The sequence below is a fragment of the Hydra viridissima genome, unplaced genomic scaffold (assembly GCF_058129835.1).
Source record: "Hydra viridissima isolate aposymbiotic clone 2 unplaced genomic scaffold, HvirCarnegie_v1 scaffold_8, whole genome shotgun sequence".
In the NCBI taxonomy this organism is placed as follows: Eukaryota; Metazoa; Cnidaria; class Hydrozoa; order Anthoathecata; family Hydridae; genus Hydra; species Hydra viridissima.
This window is the reverse complement of record NW_028324307.1, coordinates 10,991,037-11,008,574: the sequence shown is the minus strand read 5'-3', so window position 1 is coordinate 11,008,574 and position 17,538 is coordinate 10,991,037. Positions and strand designations below refer to the sequence as shown.

General features: G+C 29.8%; 2 protein-coding genes across 9 annotated transcripts in view; one reads left to right on the top strand and one right to left on the bottom strand.

The window, feature by feature from the left end:
- LOC145186510 (uncharacterized) overlaps positions 1-4,132 on the bottom strand; it is a 29,420-nt gene extending 25,288 nt beyond the window's left edge. For both annotated transcript variants that reach the window (XM_090096518.1, XM_090096517.1), the window contains exons 1-2: positions 4,024-4,132; positions 3,475-3,589 (exon numbers count right to left, since the gene is read on the bottom strand). In XM_090096518.1, the coding sequence (XP_089952644.1) occupies positions 3,475-3,589; positions 4,024-4,038 (130 nt within the window). In that variant the 5' untranslated portion in view covers positions 4,039-4,132. The remainder of the gene's footprint in view (positions 1-3,474; positions 3,590-4,023) is intronic.
- Positions 4,133-10,090: 5,958 nt separating this feature from the next.
- LOC145186539 (regulator of G protein signaling 13-like) lies at positions 10,091-16,495 on the top strand. Of its 7 annotated transcripts, none has more exons than XM_080062680.2 (7): positions 10,091-10,194; positions 13,976-14,192; positions 14,488-14,580; positions 14,659-14,720; positions 14,848-15,014; positions 15,951-16,040; positions 16,136-16,495. In XM_080062680.2, the coding sequence occupies exons 2-7, from the start codon at positions 14,002-14,004 to the stop codon at positions 16,241-16,243; spliced, it is 711 nt and encodes a 236-aa protein (XP_079918806.2). In that variant the 5' UTR covers positions 10,091-10,194; positions 13,976-14,001; the 3' UTR covers positions 16,244-16,495. The 7 variants fall into 7 exon arrangements, with proteins under 7 accessions (XP_079918806.2, XP_079918808.2, XP_079918809.2 ...); XM_080062682.2 differs by having other exon boundaries at positions 10,181-10,292; XM_080062683.2 differs by lacking the exon at positions 10,091-10,194 and adding an exon at positions 11,051-11,355.
- Positions 16,496-17,538: the final 1,043 nt, after the last annotated feature.

Below are 17,538 nucleotides of genomic sequence, written 5' to 3'. Positions count from 1 at the left end.
CGGGTTTAGCTTTTTAAAGAAGTTAGTTAAGAAATGTTAACGCTTCTAGGTATAGAGAAGCCCTCTTCAAACGAGGGGGCAACTTCAATTTGCCTTTTCGTTTGTTGAGGGGAAAAATTTAAGTTGCCCCCTTGGGTTCAAAATTTTTAAAAAAAAAAACAACTTGTTTACAAACTCTTACAAAAAGGCTCAAACGATGTTTCATTACGGACGCTAAAACGGACATCGACCATTGGACCTGCTCAATCTGCCAAGCTTTAGTCCCTCTCCCATCTTCGTAAAGTTGTCGTAAAAAAATTTCTTTTTCTTTTCTACAAATACTATCATGATCACTACTTAAAGGAGCTACTATCTCTAGTTCTATCAACTAAAACTCATTCTCGCTATTTAGCAAAGTCTGAAGCACTAATTATTTCAGACACCCCTTTTTATGAATTTAAAAAAGAAGCATAGGTTAGAATTCAAAAAGAAACAATTTAATAAGAATTTATACGATTTCGAAATCGTCAGCCAAATAAACGGGCCAGGTTAGGCGCGCCGAATATGGTCCGAAATTAAGCTACCGATAACAAAATTAGAATCCACTTTACAAATCTCTTCTTAAATTCGGAAGCCGGTAAAAAACGAGCAAGATGGGGACTTTATACTTATAAAAATTCCTTAGATATCGCTAATTTACACCCAAAAAACCACAAAATAAAATTAATGTATTTTTTTTTAATTAGAAAGCTTTTTAATTAAAAAGTGTTTACCAAAAAAGATGTTAGTCGACGCGCCTAACAAGCCTAACCCGAAACCCTGACTTTATTCCATTTGAAATAGATCTTGAATAATAGGTAAAGAAAAAAAGCAATTATTAATCATTGGCAGCCTGGAGAACTTTTTGTTTTTTAGTAAATATTTTTAAGGTTTTCATTTTGCAGCAATTTTTAGGAAATTAGGGTAACAATAAGTAAAAATACTTTGTAACTCATTTAAAAGTTTTTTTCTCTTAACTCAATTTTTCGCCAAAAGTCGAAACGTTTTAAATCTTTATTAAAACTGGAATTACGCAGTTTTATTCAAAAATTAAAGGATCCAAGTTAACAACTAAGATTAAGTTTTATCAAGGTGAACTCTTTATTATTATATATTTAAAAGCTTTATTTTTTCTTCAAAAAGTGATCATAATCCTGTTTCAGGATTTAATGATGTAACTTTTTGATGTAACTAACGGAGATAAGTTTCATCTTTCAAGCTACTCCAGCTTCTAAGAGGATACCTCTGTGAAATTGCTACGTATTTAATACTTTCCTATCATCAGTTAAAAGGGGAATTAAATATCAGTTTTTACATAATCTTCCAGAACTAAAAGAAATAGAATTTAAATTTTTTTTTTTTCCGCATTAAGCTATTAATCAACCATTTTAAAATTGTCTGGATTTTTGAACAGATAAAAAATGAAAGAAAAAGTCGAAACAATTGTAGTTCGTGGTATTAGAATTCTACGTATCTCGACTCGGTATGTGTGCAACATACAGACAATATGGACTTAACTCACAAATTTTAAAAGCAAAGAGCAGAACAAGTGAGAAACTATGTTGCAATGCGATGCAGTCCGAGTTCTGTGGAAAGCAATATATTGTCTTTCGAGGTTAAAGAGAACAATTTTAAAATACTGCTATAAATGCTGGTAACTTTTAAAGGCTCTTTTCAACTCGTAGATTCTATATCAGCTTCAGTAGCACTAATATGAAAATTCACCCTATGAGTAACGCTCATACATACAGTAGCGTCCAAAAGTAATTGGACAAACACCTTTTTTGTTACATTTTCTCATTAAGTTAACATTTTTATATGAAATTTCGCGCAAGCATGTCAAATTATGCTACAATTATGAAAAATAAAACAAAAATTCTAATTTGGGAGTAATTACTCAAAATTTTGCTAAAAGAATGGAAATGATTGGCTCAAAAGTAATTGGACAAACTAAATTCTTACAATGTTGATATAACTTAGACTATTTTAACTGCTTTTTCTGACGGCAGATTTTTATAAAAACATTCAATTATCAATAACTTGCAATGGGGCATAATAAATATTTAAGCGAGGCAGTGAAAAAGTTGAATGTACAAGCATCTAATAACGGTAAAACTGTGCGACAAATTTCAATATATATGAACATTCCGCGATCAACAGTTGGTTATTCATTAAAAGTTTTTCAACAACGGAGTTACTTCCAAGTTTCAACAAAGTCAGGACGCCCAAAATCAACAACTATTCGCCAAGATAATGTTGTAGTAAGATCGTCAAAGGCAGATCCGCGCAAGATCCGCGCAAGAGTGATCCGCGCAAGAGTGCTAAAGAAATTCATGGAGAATTTACTTGCTCTTATGCAACAGCAAAGCGTCGCTTAAGACAAAACAACCTTTTTGCCTGTCGTCCTGTTAAAAAAACTTTTTTTCTGCAAAATTGTAGAGCACGGTTAAAATTCGCTAAAGAACATCTAAGTTGGACACCAAACCAATGGTCGAAAATACTATGGAGCGATGAGTCGAAGTTTAATATGTTTGGTTCTGATGGTATTAAATATGTTCGACGTCCAATAGGTCTTCGAAATGATGTTAAGTACCAAGTTCCTACAGTAAAGCATGGTGGTGGCTCAGTAATGGTTTGGTCATGTTTTAGTCGTGATGGAGTAGGTCCAATCTATCGAGTTCAAGGCATTATGGACCAAAACATGTATAAAGGAATTATCAAAGATATAATACTACCACATGCAAAAGACAAAATGTTGTGTGGTTGGACTTTCCAACACGATAACGATCCAAAACACATCTCCAAGCTAGCCACGGAATTTTTAGCTTAAAAGAAAGCTCGTATCTTGGAATGGCCGTCACAATCTCCGGACCTGAATCCAAATCCAAAATTAGTGTTTGGAAACGATCTAATCAGCATGATTTGTTTGAGTTGATTAAGCGCACTTAGGAGGAAATACCAATTGATGTTTTAATTAATTTGGTTGATTCAATCCCACGTAGATGTAATGCTGTCGTTGCGGCAAAAGGTTTTCCAAAAAAGTACTAGGATTATGCACAGAATATATACATTATGTAACAGAATATAACACTATGTAACATTATATATATTATTTAACAAAAATCTTCATAAAAAATGCTGAAAATTTATCCTTTGTCAAGAAATTTTTCTTTTTTAAACGACATATTTAGTTTGTCCAATTACTTTTGAGCCAATCATTTCCATTGTTTTATTAAAATTTTGAGTAATTACTTCCAAATTAGGATTTTTGTTTTCTTTTTTATAATTGTAGTGTAATTTGACATGCTTATGGAAAGTTTCATTTAAAATTTTTAACTCGATGAAATAATATTGCCAAAAAGGTGTTTGTCCAATTACTTTTGGACGCTACTGTATATAATAACATCGAGAGAGAGAGAGATTTTTTTTGCACTATTAGTAAATAAAATAGTTTACCTCTTCGAAAAGCTCTTTGTCGATTTCTGTTTAACAAAGTCTTTTCTGAGGAATTAACAATTTTTCTTCCGTTAGTTGATTGAAAAACCACAATCAGCAAGAAAAAACTTAAAATCTAAAAAAACGTAAAAGTTAAAAAAACACGATATCTAAAAATGAAATGTTTTAACTAAAATGTTTCAGATTAAAAAAAAATTGATTTTGATGACAGGTTTTCTATCTGAGTTTATGAAATTACATTACACTATTGCATTTTATCATTATGAGATTGGGAACGACTTTTCTTTTTATATCAAGAAATATAGGATTTACTGCTTTACTGGAATAGATAAAAATTTTGTTGCATCAACTTGCGGTGCACTCTGATACTTTGCAAAAAATGATAAAAACAAAAATAAAAAACTTAAGTCAATTTTTTTGTATCGATTTTTATTACTCTGCAGCCTCCATCATTATTTCTGCTTTATTCAACTCATCAGGTTACTCGATTATTCAACTCGTCAAATTACTCGATTAGCATTAAATTTAATCATTAGAAATAAAGCTTACTTGCTTATATATCATATTTAGAAAGATGGTCGCAGGTAAAATCTAACGATAAAAACATAGCGATATTTACATCTCCAGATTCAAAACAAATTTTTAAAATTCATTCGAGTGTAAATATTCCAGTTCAAGCGTAACTGTTATCTAATTAACCGAGTTATTAAAACGACTCAAACCAAGTTAAGGTTTTCTGTGACTTTTTTTCATCAAATATGGAAATATTAAGACATTTAAGTGCCTAATATCAAAGCTGAAATGTAGAATCTTAAAAAGTATTTTTTCTATTAAAAAAAAAAAAAAAAAAAAAAAAGCAAAGCTTTTGTCCCGACGTCTCAGTGATTTTTAGGCCTTTGATATGAATAACAAAGTACACAGCAGAATACAGTATTATATTACTTATAAAATCAAGCAATTAAAATTTTTGATTAAATTTAACTTTTACTTTATCCGAGACTGGCTACATATTGTTAATAACAATTTTAAATGAGGCTCTTTAAACGTTCGAGATATTGTTATAATGTCAAAAACGGCCGAAACCGAAATTTCAGCCGAAGCAGAAATCAAAATTTCGGTTCAGTAAAACAATAACCGAAACCGAAATTTGAGTGAAACCGAAATCGAAAGCGAAACAGGTCAAAACTTGAAAAACAAATCAATACGAAAATAATATAAAATAATTATTTTACATGTACAATGCGTCCCAAAACTCACTAGAAAAACTAAAGCTATGTATTATGCAAAAATTTACATTTTACATAGGTTTAGTTTTTCTAGTGAGTTATGGGGCAATATGGTTCAGCAGAGCTGTATATTTTTAAAAGTATATAGTTCTGCTTAACCATATCATAGTTCATCTTCATTATTATTAGTTAGGGTTTTTCTATAAATTACAAAATTATCGTTCCAACATTTGTCATCAAACAAGCACTATTGATAGTGACAGCTATTTGTCTATGGTACAGCACCATGTGGTCCATACTTAAATACCCATCAAAAACGTGCATCAACAATATACCAACAAGATGGCACTCCCCTGCGCATAAAGAGAAATGTGAAACAATTTCTAACTGAGACCTTTAGAAATGATCGTGTTTTTAGCCGTTTTATCCCGCAGTTCTGGCCACCGCGTTCGCCAGATTTTGCGATTTCTGGTACTAAGCAATCTAAAACAGTTGGTGTATGTGCCAAGATCACCTTAACACTTAAACTAATTACTCTACCTCCGGCAGAAGACCTTGGTTCAGCTAGATTGGCAGTTAACGGCCGTACATGATGATGTAGAGAAACGTCCCACGTGAGGCCATTCTCCGAGACGATTTCATGCAGCTGAAAGGTAAATACTTGAATATCAAACGCTGCCCTTCAAAAAAGTATTGACAATGTAGGAATAGTGCTTTAGTCTTTTATTGATCGCTTTCAATTAATATTAGAAAATGATGGCGATGACTTTGAATGATATTCAAAAATCCCATTCTAATAACATTTTTTTATTATTCAAATTTGTTGAATTGAATAAATATATGGAAAAAAGATTTGTTTTTGTAGTGATTTATGGGACATATGGTATTAAAACGATTTGTAACATAAATAAATAAAAAGTAGAATGCTTGAAGACATTTTAGTATTTGAAGTTCGTTTAAACAATAATTTGAGCAAAAGTTTCAGCCGAAATCTCGGCCGAAACCGATACAAAAGCCAAAAGTTTCTGTTCACAAGCATTTAACATTCGAGCTACCTCAGTAGTAGAGTACAGTACAGTAGAGTGATGGGACTAAATTTATATTGTTTGGAACAGATGGAGTAAAGTGTGTTCGTCATAAGCATGCTGGAGTGTCATAAGGATAGTTTAGTCGAGACTGTGTTGGTCCTCTTCATCAAGTTGATCAAGTTGTTATGCTGCGACGTGCAAAAGATAAATGTTGCGTAGATGGATTTTTCAACAAGGTAACGATCCAAAACACTTAGCAGGCCGAGAACCTTTCCAAGAGAAAGAAAATTCGACTTTTGAAGCAGTTGTTTCAGACATGAATCAAACCGAATCTTTGTGGGAACACAAAGATCAACAAATTAAAAGCCGAAAACCAAGGACGAGCTTTTTATTCAAAGTGATGCCGTTTGGTCCAAAATTATTCCAGACGCCATCAAAAATCTTATTGAATAACAGCCGCGTTATTGCCAACGTAACCCCAACGCTAAAGGTTACGCAACTAGTTATTAATTGAAAAATCAATATTAATTTGAGCGTGTTACATTTTAATTTTTAGAAAGAAGTTTTGAACTGTCTCTATAGTTTTGCGTGAGAATATTATTTGATATATGCAATTGTTTAAAATATTTTTTTAAAAAAAAAATAAAACAAAACAAAAAACAACGGTATTCATTAATAGAGAAATTTAAAATCTAAAGAAAGAATTATTGAAATCAAGCTAGTTATTAGAAAATTTAATGTGAAACTTCAAAATATTTCAAATCGTTTCTGTCAAAATAAACGGTAGTATTTTAAACGGTTGTATATTAAATTTGATTGGAGCAATAAACTTCACATGATGGAAACTTCTCGATGTTTTAAAAGTTTGAAACAAATCATCAAAATAAAACGTCCTTAAACCATTGACTTGAAAATAAACATAATCATTAATCAGCCATTTTATTATTCCAAAGCTTGAGAGGCGTATCTACGCTTTAAAATGCTTTGTACCAAACAAAACAACCCAACTTTATGTTTTTGAACAGATAACCAAAGTTATGAAACATTACCTTCAAATAAGTTTCTTCAATATTTTTGGCTTTCCGTAAAACACCTGTTTTTTAGTTGAAAACAATGAATAGCAGCTGGACCGGTTTATGAACCTCCAAAATATAAACATTCCAAAAGTTGACCGTGTTTCGTAAGAGACGCTTCTATATTTTTAAAATTTTTGCATACTTGAATCTGAATAAAATACTTATACGCCGCTTCGAAACTAAAAACACGACGGCTGAATCAAAGGGTTGCGAACGTTCCCCAATCTCTTACTTCAAACTGCTATTAAATTAAAATTTTCCCCAACTTTAATGTTTAAGAAATTAAGGAAAGCTTTCATTTTATTTTTTTCATTAAAAATCAAATTTAACATCATAAATCAAACTCCTATTTCATATGCAGTTTGGGTGTAGAAAATGATTTTTGGGCGTAGATAATTTCAAATATTTTTAGAGTGTAGAAAGTTTTAAATAGTTTATTCTATTTTTTTAGTGTAAGGGAACACCATGTGTTGTTGGCGTTTTATGTATGTATCCGTCTTCGGAAGGTTGATCGTCTTTATATTTCTTTCTTCCAACAAGGCGTTGTTTGATGAGGCGTTGTTTGATTTAATTGTTTTACACCTTTAGTTAGTTTACACTTCAGATATTGAAATTCACACCTTAGATATTGAAATCCTTTAGGTAACGAGGTAACAACTTTACATAATTTGCTATTTTAGTGGTAAAAAAGTTTAGAAAAATATCTGTAGTTTTTACAAAAGTCGTGGAAATATACAACTGTTCATAGTATAAAAATTATAGAGTTAAACTTTTAACTCTTTTCATAATTTGAATAATTTATATAATTTACATAATTTGCATAATTTGAATAAATTATATAATTTACATAATTTACATAATTTACATAATTTACATAATTTACATAATTTACATAATTTACATAATTTACATAATTTACATAATTTACATGATTTACATAATTTACATAATTTACATAACTTCATAGCTTTTTAAATCCATTTTTTACTATATACTATTTGTTATTTAACTCTTTTTAATGAATAAGGATTTTTTTTGATAGAAAATGACTTAATAAAAATATTTTCTTTACAAAGTTCATCATTAAGAAATACAAATTATTTAGAAAGTTTATTATTAAGAATCCAAATTATTTAACAATGTTTTACTTAGAAAATATTTGACTGAAGAGCTTAAAAATTTTAAAAATTCCTTCTATGAATTTCAGTGAGGTAACAAATATTTTCAACTGCTCAAATGATGAATTTAAATGATGCAAGAACATGCTTAATGAAATGTTTGTATTTTGACAAATACTTTTAGAGCAAAATTCTGCTAAAATCCAAAATAGAATTTCTGTTTGAATGCGAATACGACGAATAACTCAATTGAAAACTAAATCTCGTGAGATTTACCATTCAACTTAAGTGAAGCAACAACGCCTTAAAAACGCGTCGTGAATGCTTGCAATTTTTTTCAAGCATTCCTGTTTCTCATGAATAAATTTATTAATTCTAAAATTATTTAACCATCTTGGTTTTTGTGCCAAATTCGATTCTCAAATGTTCATTTCGCGTTCTTCAAGACGATTCTAATGCTTAGGAACAATTGGCAAGCAAACCTGTATGTCATTGTACTTAGGAACAATTTGCACACAAACCTGTATTTAATTGTATTTGAATATTTTATTAATAAACGAATTCTAATAAACCATTTCACTATTATGCAGTCGTTAAGTAAACAAATTTTAAAATAAGTGTCTTTACATTGACATTTTGATCAAAACTTGAGTGTTGTCTATTGTGTGCATTAAAAGGAGTATATCGAACACGTACTCTAAATAAAAAATGAGAAGATGAACTTGTTTTGTTGTTGGCAAATTTATTAACATCAGAAATTAAAAAGTTTCTTAACGTTTCTTTTACATTTCTTGATGTTTCTTTTACATTTTTATTTTATTATTATTAACTTTTCAAAAAGTTAAATAGTAGTTAGTCAGTTAGGAAAAAAAAGTTTCAAAAATTTTAGGTGAAAATAATTTAATAATAACAAGACAACCTCGTACTTAAACCTCTAGATTGAAAGAACGATTTTTTTTTTTTTTGAATTTTAAAGAAGTCTTGATAAGTTCCCAGTTTCCCACTGTCAGAAGACTGCACTTTAGATTTAGATTTTAAGATGATAACTAAAGTGACCTGATTACTTTTACTAGTTATTTATTCTTACTCTATAAAGTAAAGTAACTGCCACTAGTAAATAAAAGTTATTGATCTAACATTTATTTTTTGACATTTCCTAAATTCAGATTATTTTTCTACACGTTTATAAAAAAGTCCGGCGCACTATCGCATTGTTTTATTATACTCAGAGTGTGCTCACACTCTGAGTATAATAAAATGATTGAAGGGTTATTCGAATAGATTATTATTCGAACAAATTATTAAAAGTTAAGTTTATCGAAGTCGTTCGAATAACAACTTTAATCGATTTATATTCGAATATGCACTTACAATAAAGGATTGTCGTACTTAGAGCTTCCCCTCTACACTACTTGCGGTAAAAAAAATACAAGAGAAAACATTCCACCTGTTTCCAAACCAACTTAAATGCGGACTTACAGCAAACATTTAAAGAGAATAATCATGTCATTATGAGGTCTTAATAATGTTTTTAATAAAGACACAAGAAATGTCCAGTATAGAAAATCAAATCTATGCCGTGCTTCTTAAAATTGCTTAAATGCGTTACAAAAACGTTACAAGTTAACAGTTAAACATAAATCTTTATTGATTATTAGTTTTATCTATCATATGTTTTTGTTTGTTAAAACACTTTTAAACTCTTAAATATTTTTTCAAACTAATAAAAACATAAGACGTTACAAATTGAGGGCAAAAATACCTGAAAATAAATCTGTTAAAAAACAATAATAACAAAAAAAAAAAAAAAAAAAAAAAAAGGCCAGTTGAATGTAATCGTTTTGCAAATGTTTGAAGAACGCTTATTTATAGAGTAAAATCTCACAACGCTATTTAAAATGAAAATTTTCCATCTTAAACACGTGGGGGTATAATTTAAAGATTAATCATATTGCTTCCTGAATCTAATTAAAACAAATCATTAGTTGTATTTAACTTTAAAAAGGTTTTTTTTTTTTGCAATTGTTTTACTTTCAAAACTTACAAAACTGTTAGAGGCCATGAAGCATACAATAATTGACAAGCATAGTATGTTGGCATGGTCATTTACAATGCGGTAATTAGTTAAATAGTAAAACCGCAAGTTTTACTATTTAACTAAAAAAAACCCCGCGTTTTGTATTCACGGACTCGCACCAGCAAAATTTACACGTGAAAAGCGGATTATGAATGTAAATCAAATTGCGGAGAATTGTTGACGTTCGTTGCTTATGTAGGTATTTTAATCTTAAAAAAGGTTTGCAAAAAATCATATCTAGTATCTCTATGCTGATACATTTAAAAATTTTATGACAGCGTAAAATAAATCTAGTGAGTAATTCTTTTGTTTTAAATAGATTATTTGAAAACTTTTTCTAAATTATTCGCTCAATAAGTTCGCAAACTTATTTCTTATAAAGTCGTGCTGAAACTCCCACTGTAATTTCTTTAAAGGCTAATACTATATTCTATAGTTCTTTCAGTTTTTCCTTATAAATCTCTCTGTTTTTCCAACTTCTTTAGTCTCTTAACCATCTTCGCTTTTTCTCATGTATTTTGTCATTTAGTTTTATTGGTAAAAACCGTTAATGCATATTTTTACCAAAATCGTTCTTCTCTTTGTTTATGCAACGTTAAAATTTGTTTGATTAGTGTTTTTAAATGAATTTTTAAATGAATTTAAAAATAATAACAGAAACACCTTCATTTGATTTTAATATTTTCAATAACAAAGTTTGAAGTTGAAACCTACGATAAAGGTAGAAAAGAAGCGCATGCGTACAAATCAATTTAAAAGTGACAGGTGAACGCTTGTAACATTTTCTAAATATTAATAGCTTAATTGTATTTTTAAAAAAAAATTCGCCTTTTTGAATAACTATAGTTCTTAAGTGAAACTTCATATTATTTCATAGAAAAGTTCAAGAATCAAAAGTTGTAAAGTTTAAAGAGATTCACAATGACGCATAGCGTCACTTTGCTCCTCTTATAGCGTGTTCCTTGCGTACTTTGAGTTTTCTAGAAACATTTCGTTAATACTTAAATACGTGAGAAATAAATTCTTCACTAATTTAACAAATGATTGCACAACAGCGAGCAGATTGTTGTGACCCCCTGAGCACAGTGCAATAAAACATTGATGAGTTCACTTTTGACCTGTCAAACTGCTTTGCGTCGCTTTAAAACTTCATTGTAAATATTTTATAATTCAATCCAAGTACTTTTGCTCGACAAAATCGCGAGTGGATTTTGGAAAAGTTTTAGTTTTCAGTATGTTTATGTGAAGTGAATATGTTCTTGAGAATACACACCAAAAATTTTGCCGAGTGAATGTTAATTATGCATAACAAAGTCAGAAATTTCGAAGAAAAGAAAAAGATAAGTATTGTGTGAGGTAAAAATTACTGATTTATTAACGTCTTGCTATTGCGTATTTGAATGTGTATTCAATCGTTGAAAACACGGGGGTAGCATGCTAGTCGAGGATGACGCGTTTCAACGCGGTCGTTCTAAACGAAATTCGGTCTAAATATTTTTTATGTGACTGATGCTGAAAACCTTCAAAGTGATGAAGATGAAGCCGAAGTATTCGGGTAAGATTTGTAAAACTTGGTAGCTATTAAACTTTGTATCAAATGCAATTTACCTTTGTGTTACGTATTTAATGCAGTCCTTGCTGCGAAATAAAAATCAAAGATCTCTTATGCCAGTAAGTGAAACAATATATAGAAAAATTTTCTTCGATTCTTTTTTCATATATATATATATATATATATATATATATATATATATATATATATATATATATATATATATATATATATATATATATATATATATATCTGAAAAACATATATTAATATAACAGATCGAAAAGTTCACACTTGCGAACAAAGCCAATACATAGCAGTAAAAGAATTTCCGTATTTCGAACTTTACATAAAATTTTATATTTCACCGATAAATTTGTTTCCTCTTGTTTTCTTTTCTATTCGCGGAAAACGTTTTTTTTATTATTTCATTTCCTTTCATTTTTCATTTTAATTGTCGTTTCTATTGTTTCTCTTCACACAAAGAATGAAATCGATCGAAGATCGAAGTTGATAATCCATGAGTTTTTTAGTTAAGGTTTGGTTGTTTTTTTCAAGTTCTAAGAGGTTTTTGTAAATGACTATTTTGCAACTTTTATTAACAATGCAATCGTTTGATGTCAATAAAAAATATGCTCGGAGGGAACGAGTACACCCGTTATGAGTTTCTTACACATAAAAAAAGCTTTAGTTTCTTAAAACAATTAAAAGTAGCGGACTGTTTAACCTGCTTCTTTTATTGGTAAGGAAAAAACGGAGTGATCACTTTTTCACCTTGATAATCCAACATCAACAACGATAAATTCAATCTCAAAATAAAGTTTAGAAAACTGGACATCCACAATAACAAAGATTAAATTTGTTAATCTTGTCGATTAACTAAATTAATATTTGCTATTGTGGATGTCCAGTTTTCTAAACTTTATTTACAACTTGGTTTTTGTATTTTACAATCGTTAATGTGTCCTCCGTTAAAAAAAAACAATTGAGAATGAAAAACATTCAAAATAAACCCGATAAATAATCAAAAGTTAAGATTCTCAACATGGAAGAAAACAATATGGAGACCACCTTTATACTTTTTTAAAATAAAATCCAGATAACGCTTTAAAAATGGTGTACTTTTATTTAACTCTTTTTTTTTTCGTCTGTTTCAAATCCTACGCACGCCTTGTCAGTAGAATTAAGTGCGCAAATAACGCGCCGATCACTGGACACTATCGAGTTTCAAAATAAATAAAGTTATTAAATAAATAATTAACAAAATAATTTTGCTTGTAAACATTTTTCAAAAAAAAAATTTTAATTCGGTCAATTTATTATTTGCTGGATGATTTCTTCTTCACACACATTTGTCTCCCTAAATATATACTGCAAACGACAGTTAAATCGTGGGAAAGAGCAGGGGTCATTCTCATTGGTGAGTGATTTTCTCATAGTTTGTTTACATAAGAATGCTAAAAGAAATTGAAACAGCCGATAATTGAATATCAAAAAATCAGCTGCAAACCGCTTTGTTTAGATAGTAACGTTTAGTTTCTTAAAGGTTTTTGTTTTTTTATTATTTTTTCTTTCCAATAAACGTTTGCTAATCAAACAGAGTTAAGTTCTACTAGCCGAACAACCGATTGAACTACAAGCTCGGGGTAAGTCTTTTGAAAAGCGCTTACGATTACATTTTTTTGCAAAAACTTTAAAATTGTGACGCTCAAGTCTCGCAGAACAGACTTTGCAACTAATTTTTTTTCTTATCGATACCGCGTAAGTGGGTTTTATGACGGGTTATTTCGCAACTTCGATACTTCTTTTGTTCTTTTCCTTTTAGCTGTTAGAAAAATTCGGCTTTCTCTTTCTTTACGGATCATCGCTTTTAGATTTTGCGGTTCGATGTACAATCGTTGTTTAATGAGCAAACTTTAAGTTAGACGAGACTGGCTCTTTCCTAAAATACTGAAGTGGAGTTTGATGTGTTTTCATCGGTCCTCTCAACCAATGATAGGAGGCATTTTAAATTTTAAGAAAACGTAAACAAAATTTACACATGTTGAATTTTTAATTTTGCATCCAAATGATTTTCTTTTTTTTTTTTTCTTGTAGTTTTGTTGTGTAAAGATCTTTTGTATGAATAATGCGTGAAGTCGCATTGCTATAAATAATCGAAGAAAAATTCTTTCACGAAATTTTGCATCGAAGCTACGTTTATACAAATAAGTTGCCAATTGACTAAACAAAGAATTTTCAAAGCTTATCAGAAGCATGCGTAAAAGTTGCGCAAAATTTTTGTACGAGTTTAGCTATGCTCAAAAAAATTTTTGCTTCTTAAGACGTTTTTAAAAAAAGTGTGGAAAAAACGCGGAATGTTTATTAAATTATTTGGAATAGTTTATTTTACGAGTGTAAAAACAAATTTTAATTCTTTTATAGATTTGGCAAATAAAAATACTAACATAATGTGTTGCCCATTTTGGTTCTCCGCTTCTTGTGGGGACGATGCACATACTTTTACATTCTCGAAGGTGATACTATCCCCTGAAGAAACACAAACATACCAGGTTCCATGGGAGGAACAACAGAAATCTATAGCAAAACAACAGAATAAACGCCTGTGTTTGTGTTGGTGTTGTCTGTGCACTTGTTTGTGGTAAGTTTTAACTTAAACATAATGGATTTGGATTATATATGTATGTATGTATGTATGTATGTATGTATGTATGTATGTATGTATGTATGTATGTATGTATGTATGTATGTATGTATGTATGTATGTATGTATGTATGTATGTATGTATGTATGTATGTATGTATGTATGTATGTATGTATGTGTATTATAGAATATAAAATAAAAGATATTTCATGAGATTTAAATTTATGCTACATAATGCATAAATATATTTTATAATTATATATATTCTGTAATATTATACTAAACATTTAGTAAACCAGTTTCAAACCGACGTAATCGTAGAGTGTCGAACAATAAAATGGAGAGGCGCGCAGTATGCTATAAAAAGCTGATTGGTTCAATAAGGTCAGTTCTATAGTTTATGACAATAATATGAGCGTCCATTTGAGTTTATTACCTTAATACCCACTTTCAAAAATTTAGGCCGAATATTGAAAAAGTTAAACTGTGGTCAACAAATTTTGAAGCGCTGTTAGGCGACGAAGGTAATTGCATTTTAAAGATCGAACTAAAAATTTGTAATTTTTTTTTTTTTTTTGCTTAGTTTTTCCTTCGACAAGTTTTGAGATGCTCAATGTAAAAGCCTCTTTTCTTTTTTTTTTGCTTTCCAAGATGGACGCCTTCTTTTCGAGATGTTCCTCAGGCAGGAACATAGCGATGAAAATCTGCAGTTTTGGGTAGAAGTTGACCGTCTCAAATCAATACTGAAACCAAACGAGAAAAAAGCTAAAATGATGCATATATACTTCGAGTTCGTGCGTCCAATGGCAGAGCGGGAGGTATGTTGATTTGCATTTCTTAAAGAACTTGCCCTGAAAACATGACACGAACGGAACATACTAGATAAAACTCTTCTGTGTTAAACTCTTGAATTGTTAGTTGTTTTCGACAAAAACTCATTTAAGTAAAACTAAGTTGGTGTATGTACGTGTCGGTCCGACCCTGCATTAAGTGATGGAAAAGTGCCATTTTATGTTAAATTTCTTTCTTAATTTTCCAATAACAAGAATGTTAGAATTTAAATGATGATCCCATCTGATTTAGTAAACTTGTTAATGAAGACCTGCGTTATGGTTTTTCACAACCTTAGTTTTGTAAATCAATTGATCTTTGTTTTTTACTGAATTATTTTAATTTTTTTCTATAAATCTTTCTGTTGCTTGTACTTAAAATAATTATGAATTTTTTGGCCCTACAAAGTGAATTATCAATCTCATTAAAACATTTTCTCTTTACATTCAAAATGTGCACATAATATATTATCATAATTATTCGTGTGTATACTATTATTAATCGTTTGATTGTTTACATTCAACATGCGTCCATATTACACATTATCGTTTAGATTCTAAATCAGTGTTTCCTAAACTTTTTTGTTCAATTCCTCCTTTTAACTTTTTTTTAGAAAAATATAAATATCATTCCCCCTGGTACTTGAAGTTGTAAATTAGAAGAAAGACATTCCATATTTAAAAAATACCATTTTTAATTTGAATTTAAAACAATGCAACTTATAAGTTTCTTGCACACAAGGTCTTTAATATCTGGCTCAGTTAGAGATGGTGCGTTGAGATGAAGCGGTGTGAGCATCTGGCTTCACGTGTAGTTTGTTTTTGTGTTCGGTTTTAACGATACTATTTTGGGTAAAGCTAAAAAATTAGTTTTCATATTTTTATAATTTAAAGTAATTGTAAATGAATCTTCTCTCTATTTAGATCAATCTATCTTCAACAATTCGTAAAAAGATCGAAGATGAGCTATCAAATAACCCTCCAGATGGCGTATTTGATATTGCTCAAAATCAGGTAATTTTTCTGTTTCTTTTGAAAGCTATTTTATGTTTATCTATTTTGCTCATTCACAGCTTCATTTACACTTTTACATACAAAATTCCTTTTAGGTGAGCTTGCTTATGTATCGACAGAGCTATCCACGTTTTCTTGTTTCCGATTTGTTTAATGCTGTTATACAAAGTGCTCACACTGCTAACGTTGGAAAAGTTACCTGATCACTTAAAGCATGTTTTTGCCTTGTAGTGCAAGCGTTATCCACTTTGCTGGTTTTATTGAAAGATTTGAGCAAATATTGGTTTTGCGAATCTTTTGAATATACTTGCTGTTTTAAAAAGAAAAGCTAGAATACTTCGCAACAATTCAACCGATTTAAATGTGTACAAACTCGAAAAACTTTAATTTTCCTGTTTATATCTTAAAATCGCGGCGAATAAAAATTGTTCCGTTTCCTTTTAATACTTCAAAAATTTGTTTTTCTGTCTCGTTTATCAAGCAAGTTAAAGCTTTTAAATAAAAAGAACCGTAGTTTCAGCTCTAGATCACTTGAACTTTAGTTTAGAATATCTCGTCGTTTGAAAAGCTGATTAGTAAAAAAGGATTTCCTCAAGGAATTGACTTTTAATACAAAGTAGTGCAATTGCGTTACGATTAAAGAATATAATTGTATTTGTTACTACATGTTAGATTTGTTTAAGATGATTTGTATAGAGCGAGATAAACTGAACTGAAGAATTTCATCCTGGAGTCCTCGTTCGCAATAGAAAGCATGTTCATAAAACAGAATCAAGAAATCTTTTTTGTCAATCAATAAATAAAAATTGAAGTAGTTTTTGTTAACGCAAAAATTAAAAATAAAGAAGTGAACGCATAAATTATAAATGAAAAACTTTTTTTTAGGAAAGTCTAACTTGTCCTCATTACTGTTGTACATTGATTTTACATTCCTTAATAGAAAAATGTTTTAAAGATATCTGGGTACAACTTATCTAAATTATAAACCACCACATTTTCTTTAAAAAAAAAAATTATTAATGAATATTTTAAAGTAGTGGGTTAATTGGAGACTGTTTTGTGAAACATGATCCTATTGATGCGTGCAAACCACAAAAAATTTGGCAAATCATTGAGAATCGACAGCATTATGAGTTGAAGTTTATCAGTATTAAAGTTCGCGGTTTTCTTTTCACCGATACTGTCATAGTAAAAAAATAACTGCCCAGTTTTTGCCGTCTGCTGATATTCTTATACAGAGAAAAAACACAGTACTGTGCGAGAAGAAGCAGAGTGCATTAGACATGGTTAGGCAAGAGGATCTGCTGTTTGAAAGTCGACTCGAATTTTTTTTCCATTGAGTATATTAGATTCAATGCAATTCGAACGAGAATTTAAAATATTAAATTTTAATTAAAAAATAAATGTCTCTGACGATTATTTTTGATATATTTTTTCTAAATTTATTATTTTATGTTTTTAGTATATGTATATATATATATATATATATATATATATA